The 8,401-nt window shown below is 39.0% G+C and overlaps 1 protein-coding gene across 3 annotated transcripts in view; it reads right to left on the bottom strand.

The window, feature by feature from the left end:
- Window positions 1-8,401, bottom strand: part of SCP2 (sterol carrier protein 2) — a 118,308-nt gene that overhangs the window by 30,714 nt on the left and 79,193 nt on the right. For all 3 annotated transcript variants that reach the window (NM_001132644.1, XM_054525784.2, XM_063713912.1), the window contains 1 exon segment: window positions 5,765-5,918. In NM_001132644.1, coding sequence (NP_001126116.1) covers window positions 5,765-5,918 — 154 coding nt within the window.

An 8,401-nucleotide genomic window follows, 5' to 3' on the forward strand; every position in this document is an offset into this window, starting at 1 on the left:
ACATAGAAATACAGCCCACAGAGTTGAGAGTTGGAAGACAAACAAAGAAACCTCATAGAGATATGGTGGGAGATATGATAAGATCCTCTTTGGCCAAGCTGTGGGCTTCAATGAGTTGGATATGTTCCCCATTCTGTACTAAAAATTTCAGTTCATTTTTTCCTAAACCCCTAAGTAATATCTATAATTAATAAATAAAACCATTTTCAGGCTGGGCACAGTAGCTCACACCTGTAATCCCAACACTACGGGAGGCTGAGGTGGGCAGATTGCTTGACTCCAGGAGTCTGAGACCAGCCTGGGCAACATAGTGAAACCCTGTCTCTATAAAATTGAATTAAATTAAACTAAGATAAAACCATTTTTGACCTTTAACCAGTGACACGACTAGAGAAATAGGAAAGAAGAAAGGAAAATGCACTGGGAAATAAAAAACCAACAGCTTATTGAGCAACTACAATGTGTGGCAGATATTTTTAATTTGTTATTTTCTGATCCCTAAAGTACATATTTTCAGTATTTTCTAAATAAGGAAAAGGCTAAATTAATATGCTCAAAGCCAGTAGTGTGATCAAAAAGTTGATAAGGTGCTCTTCCCACTGATCAAAACTGTCTCTGATGGCATGGCATGGTGGCTCATGTCTGTAATCCCAGCACTTTGGGAGGCCGAGGCAGGCAGATCACTTGAGTTCAGGAGTTCAAGACCAGCCTGGACAACATGGCAAAACTCCGTCTCTACTAAAAATACAAAAATCAGCCAGGCACGGTGGCACGCACCTGTAATCCCAGCTACTCAGAAGGCTGAGGCACAAGAATTGCATGAACCCAGGAGGTGGAAGTTGCAGTGAGCCGAGAATATGCCACTGCACTCCAGCCTGGATGACAGAGGGAGACTCTGTCTCAAAAAAACAAAAATCTGTCTCCGGTAACTCTAGTCTATAAAATTTAAAAAGCTGTCACATACAAGTGACATTTAACTAGTTTTATAAATTCCTCATTCTAACTGCTAACAAACTGGTGGCTACATGAGTATGGAAACAGATATACATCACATTAAGATTACTGTGTGCATTCCTTAAATATCTGTTTTAAAACAAAACTAAAGTAATGCTTGCGTGTGCTACTGCGCTTGCTGAAGAGGCCTAGAAGTAATAATAACAAGCACACAGCTAACAGTCATTTGTGGTTTCCATATACCATTCTCTACTAAAAGGAACAAGGACTCAGAGAAATGACTGATCCTAGGGCTGAGGCATGGAAAGCACAGGACGAGCCTGGAATATCTTCTTGTGCCAGAAAGTAAGGAACTACTAAAAGGAATCATAGGGAAAAATGAATCAACTTGATCAGGTTCCCACTGGCCAAATCAGGGGCATTTTTAAAATCAAAATAATTGATACCACTTTATTATAACCCAGTGAATACAGTAAGAATTCATGAGTTTGTATGTATACATATATATGAATAAATTTTGAAATGGAAGACAAGGGAAAGCTCTTCTTTACAGAATAATGCCAGTTAATAAGTATAGAAAAAATGGTATCATCTCAAAGCATCTTGCTACAAATTACTTATTAATTACAAAGAAAAGAATAGCAACTTTTCAGAGGAAAACATGGTAGATGCCACATTAAGTGATTAAAGCTAACAACAGCAATATGGGTTAAACAACCTCATGCACCTCCAGATATGATGCACATAGAAGGACACAACATAATTTCATGCTGCAAAAAATGTATAATCTGAATCTAATTTGGAGAAACATTAGGCAATTGCAAATTGAGAAACATTCTACTATTAAAGAATATACTTGTACTCTTCAAAAAAATCATGGTCAAGAAATACAAAGAAAGTCTGAGGGATCATTTCACATTAAAGGAAACTAAAGAGACATGACAGCTAAATGCATTTTTAGGGATTTCTCCTGAAAGGGAGAAAAAATAAGCTTAGAGTATATTTTATAAATATATTATTGGGACAGTTGTTGAACTGTGACTATGTTATTTGAATGAGTTCATAGTATTGTATCCATGTTTTTTCTTTTTTCTTTTTTCTTTTTGAAACAGTCTTGCTCTGTTGCCCAGGCTGGAGTTCAGTGGCGTGATCTCAGCTCACCGCAACCTCTGCCTCCCAGGCTCAAGCGATTCTCGTGCCACAGCCTCCTGAGTAGCTGGGACTGCAGGCGTGTGCTACCACGCCTGACTAATTTTTGTATTTTTAGTAGAGAGGGGGTTTCACCATGTTGTCCAGGCTGGTCTCAAACTCCTGACCGCAAGCCATCCACTCGCCTCAGCCTCCCAACGTGCTGGGATTACAGGCATGAGATACCACGCCCAACCCTGTTAAGTCTCTTGAATTTTATAACTACTGTGGTTAAGCAAAAGAATATCATTGTTTCTACAATTACACACTGAAATATTCAGGGATAAAGAAGCATAACAACTCCACCTTTCTCTCAGATAGTTAAGAAAAAAACGTATACAGATATAAATATATGTAGAGGAAAAATGATAAAACAAACGGGCAAAATGTCAACAATTGGTAAATCTAGGTAGAAGGTATAAGGGAGTTCCTTGTATTATTCTTAGAATTTTTTCCTGTTTGTTTGTAACTACCTAACAGGTTCTAACTGAAAAAGAAATTCAGGCCAGGCGCAATGGTCCACGCCTGTAATCTCAGCACTTTGGGAGGCAGAGGCAGGTGGATTACCTGAAATCAGGAGTTTGAGACCAGCCTGGCCAACATGGTGAAACCCTGTCTTTACTAAAAATACAAAAATAAGCCGGGAGTGGTAGTGAGCACCTGTAATCCCAGCTACTTGGGAGGCTGAGGCAGGAGAATCACTTGAACCTGGGAGGCAGAGGTTACAGTGAGCTGAGATTGTGCCACTGCACTGCAGCCTGGGTGACAAGAGCCAAACTCTGTCTCAAAAAAAAAAAGATAGAAAAGAAAAGAGAAAATATGAACAAGTTAATCACCTGCAATGCTACTACTCCAACAATTTTTCTCTATCCATTTTTCTGTATTGCTTCTCGTTGTCCTTATTTATGGGCATGCATGCAGTTGTAATCATTATATAGAAACAATTTTTACTTCTAATTTAACTTCTTATATCACTTAGGATCTTCAAATAGTACCCACTGGGTTAAACTTTCAAGCTAACTTCGTTTTCCATTAAAAAGAAAATGGGAATAATACAAATATGCCTCAACCAAAGAATGGGTAAGCAAAACACTTCCATACTATGGAATATTATTGAGCAATAAAAGGGGACAAATTACTGATACACACAATAACGTGGATGAATTTTAAAATGTGTAATACTAAGTGAAAGAAGCCAGACTCAAAGGCTGTTTGATTCCATTCACATGACGCTCTGCAAAAAGGAATATTACAGGGGCGGAAAACAGATCAGTGGTTGCCAGAGGCTAGGAGAGAAGGAGAAGGGTTGACTACACAGATGCACAAGGAACATTTTTGGGCAATAAAACTATTTTATATCTTGATTATGGTGGTAGTAATATGACTGTATGTTTATCAAAACTTGTGGAAATATAATACAAAGAATGAATTTTACTGTATGTAAATTATACCTTAATTTTAAAAAAAGAAATACAAAACAAAGTTGGGCTTTAAAAGGGGGTTTTATTTAACAGAATATAGAATACAAACCTATTCTCAGTCTGTAGAACAAAAGCTCCTCTCTTACGTAAAATGAATAGGATGTTATAATACAAAGTTGATATTCATGTTCAAAACTGGTCTAAATTAAAGTTTAATTGTGAATCAAATGTACTTGTTCACAGCTCTTAAATGTGACCTCTCCTCTTCATTGTTCACAGGCTGTGTTGCAACACTAAACATTTCTCCTCCACACTCCTACAACAGCTTCCTAAGCATTCCTGGCCTCTGGTCTCTCCACCACCAGCTCAAAGTAATGCCAGACTGATCTACCTAATATGTAATAGAGTCACATGATCTTTTGCTAAAGAATATCTTTCCATATTCTATAGGATAAATTGCAAACTCCTGAGCATTGCATCTGAATCATTTCAAAACCATAATCCCACTTTGTCCCTCTACCCAGGCACACACAAAATAATCTACTCTGTACCCACACAGCACAATCACTTGTCAAACCTCCTTGTATTTTCAAATTTCTATACCTATGTACAGACTTGGAATGCCCTTCCCCTATACTTCTGTGGGCAATCCTAGTCGTCTCAGCTCAAGTTTACTTTCTTCATAATAATTTCTTCCTCTGAGCTTCTACAGCATTTTGAAAAAAGTATGTTGCCTTCCCCAAATATTTAGAGGACCATACAAGACTCTGTCTCAAAAAAGAAAAAAAAACCACAAAAACTTAAGATTCAATACCTTTTATTCCCATTCAATAAACATATGAGAGATTCTAGGAACAAGAGATGTAAGTCACAGTCTTAGGCCTCAAGGATTTCATATAATAAAGGGAATTAAAAACTGGATACAGTGCAACCAAACCAACTAGATAGTACCCAAAAATGTATAAAGTGCTGTGGATATTAAAAAAGAGATGGTATTTGAGATGGGCTTTAAATTATAAGTTCTACAACAGAAATTATATTCTGGGCAGAGAAAGAGGAGAGGACAAGAGAAGAGATCCAAGAGCTTACAGAAGAATAAAACAGACTCAATAAAAGAAGTTTGTCTCCATGTATACATATGTAACAAACCTGCACGTTGTGCACATGTACCCTACAACTTAAAGTATAATAATAAAAAAAAAAGAAGTGTGTCTCATATCCTTTGTTGGAGAAACAAAAAAGTGTGAATAAATGATTAAATAATTACCAAGAATTTCAAAAGAAAAAAGGGAGCCAATTAACGTCAAAAGCTACAGCAGGGTTAAAGAGAGTAAATAGGGAAAATAAAGACAAGGTTATTCAATTTCATTTAGATCCTGGTAGCCTTACCTGACACTGACCTCAGTGGTGAGGTAAAAAATTAGACTGTGAGGTATTCCGGCTTGGAAAAATAAAGGTGGCTCAACATAAAAGGCTTATCATGAACAACAACAATTAAGGCAAGGATAAAAAGAGATCTAAGGGGAAGACCTGAACATGTATGCTGACAGAGGGAAAGGAGTCAATGGAAAGATAACCAAGTTACAGAAAGTGACTGGAAACAAAAGCATGGAACAAGGCAAGCTGAGCCTTTGACAGGAGGGGCGCTTTTTTTCCTCTGGGGAGGAACACTTCTCTGAGAGATGAGCAAGGGAGTTGAGGGATCCTGAGTGGGATGGGAAAGAAAGTGCCTGCAAATTGAGGAGCATGGGCAGTTGAAGGAGAGGTAGAAAGTCAGCAGCAAGAGACAAAAAGAATTCTAGCAGCAACGAGGGCTTATTAGCTGGACTCGGAAATACAAATTTGCAAAGATCCAATCAGCACATTTAGTGACTCCCTAAACCACCTCAGAAGCCTGGAAGGCCATGAGGAGACCTGCCTAAATAACTCAGGTTGCTAGGGCCGAGACCCAGAGCCAGCTCAGGCTTCTAGTTCAGTACTCTAGTGACTATCCTGGGTCCTTTTTCAACAGAATTCTCCTAAAGTTGGTTAAATTTAAAACCTGATGGCCACTTTTAAAGCCATGTTCTTAAAACAATGTAATGAAGTACTTTTCCTTAAATACTAAGACAATAAAATAAGAAATTTTTACAAGTAAAACATCATCAACTGTGAAAAGTCAGAAGGATTAATTGACACACAAAACTCAGAATGTCACTCACCTGGCGGCTTCCGGAAAACCCATCTTGTAGAGTGTTACAACCACAGCTCCTCCAAGGCCGAGATTATGCTGCAGAGCCACCTTTGCACCAGGAACTTGCCTCTTTCCGGCTTCCCCTCTCAGCTGCCAGCAGAGTTCTGCACACTGAGCAAGACCTAACAAATCGAACACAGAGCACTGAGTCTGTTGGATTAGAAAGCTGCTTCCACCAGCTTTCTCAAGCCAGAAAAGGGATGTTTGTGACTTTAAATTAAAGCATTTGATTAAGCCGAGGCCACGTTTGTGTAAATAGTAACTTCTCTTAAAACACTGAAGGGTTTTGCAGCTATTTTCTCTCTAAATTTCTTTCCTGCACTCTTTCAACTTACTCAACCTGTCGTTTTCTGGCATGTTGAAAGAGAAAACACCGAATCTACAATTCTGTAGTCCAGGGAAAATGGCATAAAAATAATTTAATTTTACCATTTTTAATGTATTCAAAGAAAATAAACAAGGATTTGGAAGTTCACATTCCCTAAAAAGTTCAGCTGCTATGGGAAATTTTTCCTATTATTTTCCTCCAAGTAGTTCCCAACAAAAATGAATTGTTTTCCAGACCTATTCACAGCTACTCACAAGAAAAGTTCTGGATTCACAAGGATAACATTCTGTCCCCTGAATAATAAAATCAAAGATGTTTAGAGCCGAAAGGAACTTACTGATGTAAACACTGAGAAACAGAAAGGTTAATCTGTGAATGGTTACAAAGCAGGCTAATTCCAGAGGTAAGGTTAGAGCCCATGACTCCAGATGTACATTTGTTTGCCTTTCTATCGGACCAGCTATTGAAGGAAAGCTGGGTTAAGAATGTTCTATCAGGGCCGGGCGCGGTGGCTCACGCCTGTAATCCCAGCACTTTGGGAGGCCGAGGCGGGCAGATCACGAGGTCAGGAGATCGAGACCATCCTGGCTAACACGGTGAAACCCCGTCTCTACTAAAAATACAAAAAAAAAAAAAAAAAAAATTAGCCGGGCGTGGTGGCGGGCGCCTCTAGTCCCGGTTACTAGGGAGGCTGAGGCAGGAGAATGGCGTGAACCCGGGAGGCGGAGCTTGCAGTGAGCTGAGATCGCCCCACTGCACTCCAGCCTGGGCGACAGAGCAAGACTCCGTCTCAAAAAAAAAAAAAGAATGTTCTATCAGGGCAGACTGGTCTGCAGGTCTACTACTTACAGTGCCTATTCTTCCATGCACATCCCCAGCCACAACTTCCAATTCCTGAGTACCTGTGACAATTTCCTGTATAAACCCAACTTCCCCAAGAAATTTAACTGCTGCTCTTCATTTCTAAGCAGTGTCTATATATTTACAGACCATGTATCTTAAACACTACTTAAAAATAGGTAGCTCCCAGCGTGGACAACATAGCAAGACCTCATCTCTACTAAAAATAAATTTATTTTATTTATTTATTTATTTATTTATTTATTTATTGTTGAGATGGAGTATTGCTCTGTCGCCCAGGATAGAGTGCAGTGGCACGATCTCGGCTCACTGCAACCTCCGCCTCCCAGGTTCCAGAGATTCTCCTGCCTCAGCCTCCCAAGTAGCTGGGACTCCAGGCATGCGCCACCACTCCCAGCTAATTTTTTTTTTTTATTTTTTAGTAGAGACGGGGTTTCACCATATTCGCCAGGCTGGTCTTGAACTCCTGACCTCGTGATCTGCCCACCTTGGCCTCCCTAAGTGTTGGGATTACCGGCATGAGCCACCGCACCCGGCCTAAAAATAAAATTTTTTTAAATCAGCCAGGCATGGGGACACATGTCTGTAGCCCTAGCTACTTAAGAGGCTGAGGAAGGAGGATGGCCTGAGCCCGGGAAGTCAAGGCTGCAGTGAGCTATAATCATGCCACTGCACTCCAGCAGGGCAAGATTATAGGGCGAGACCCTGTCTCAGGAAAAAAAAAAAAAAAAAAAGGTAGCTCCACAACTGGTAATAACTTTTTGCATTGTGAACATTTTAGAAATTAATGAGGAAGGTCAAACTGAAATGACTCTATTATACCCAAACTTGGGGGCAATCAGTTTTACTGGAAATCTGCCTTTATAAATGAATATGTAAGACAAAAAAGACAAAAAATATTCAAACTGGTCTTAGATACGCTGCTAGTTGTCTTCACAAAAGAACAGAAGCAATTTACAACTATTTGAGAAAATACTCAATCTTGCCATTGATAAAAATCAAATAGATACCATTTTACGCCAATCAAATTGGTAAGAATATTTAAAAATTGGAATAATCAATGCAGGGGAAACTATGGCAAGATAGCCACCTCTATACAGAACTGGTCAAAGTTTAAACCAGGACAAGCTTTTTGGAAAGCAATGTACAAAGTTATGAAGAGTCTTTAAAATGCCTTCAAAACCATTCCATGGAAATAATCAAATTTAGGGAAAGTTTTACACACAAAGCTATCTGTTCATCATACTGTTATAACAGTGAAAAACTAGATAATCTAGAAGTGAAATAACTGGGGAATGGTTATGTAGAGAGGGGCAAAGGGAGCAAATTCTCCTTGGCCCTCTGAAGGTTTCCTGAAAAATCAACTTGTAAAAGTCAGATTAATTAGAGAAAGGGTATACAAATTTATTTAACATG

This window comes from Pongo abelii, chromosome 1 (assembly GCF_028885655.2).
Source record: "Pongo abelii isolate AG06213 chromosome 1, NHGRI_mPonAbe1-v2.0_pri, whole genome shotgun sequence".
Lineage (NCBI taxonomy): Eukaryota > Metazoa > Chordata > Mammalia > Primates > Hominidae > Pongo > Pongo abelii.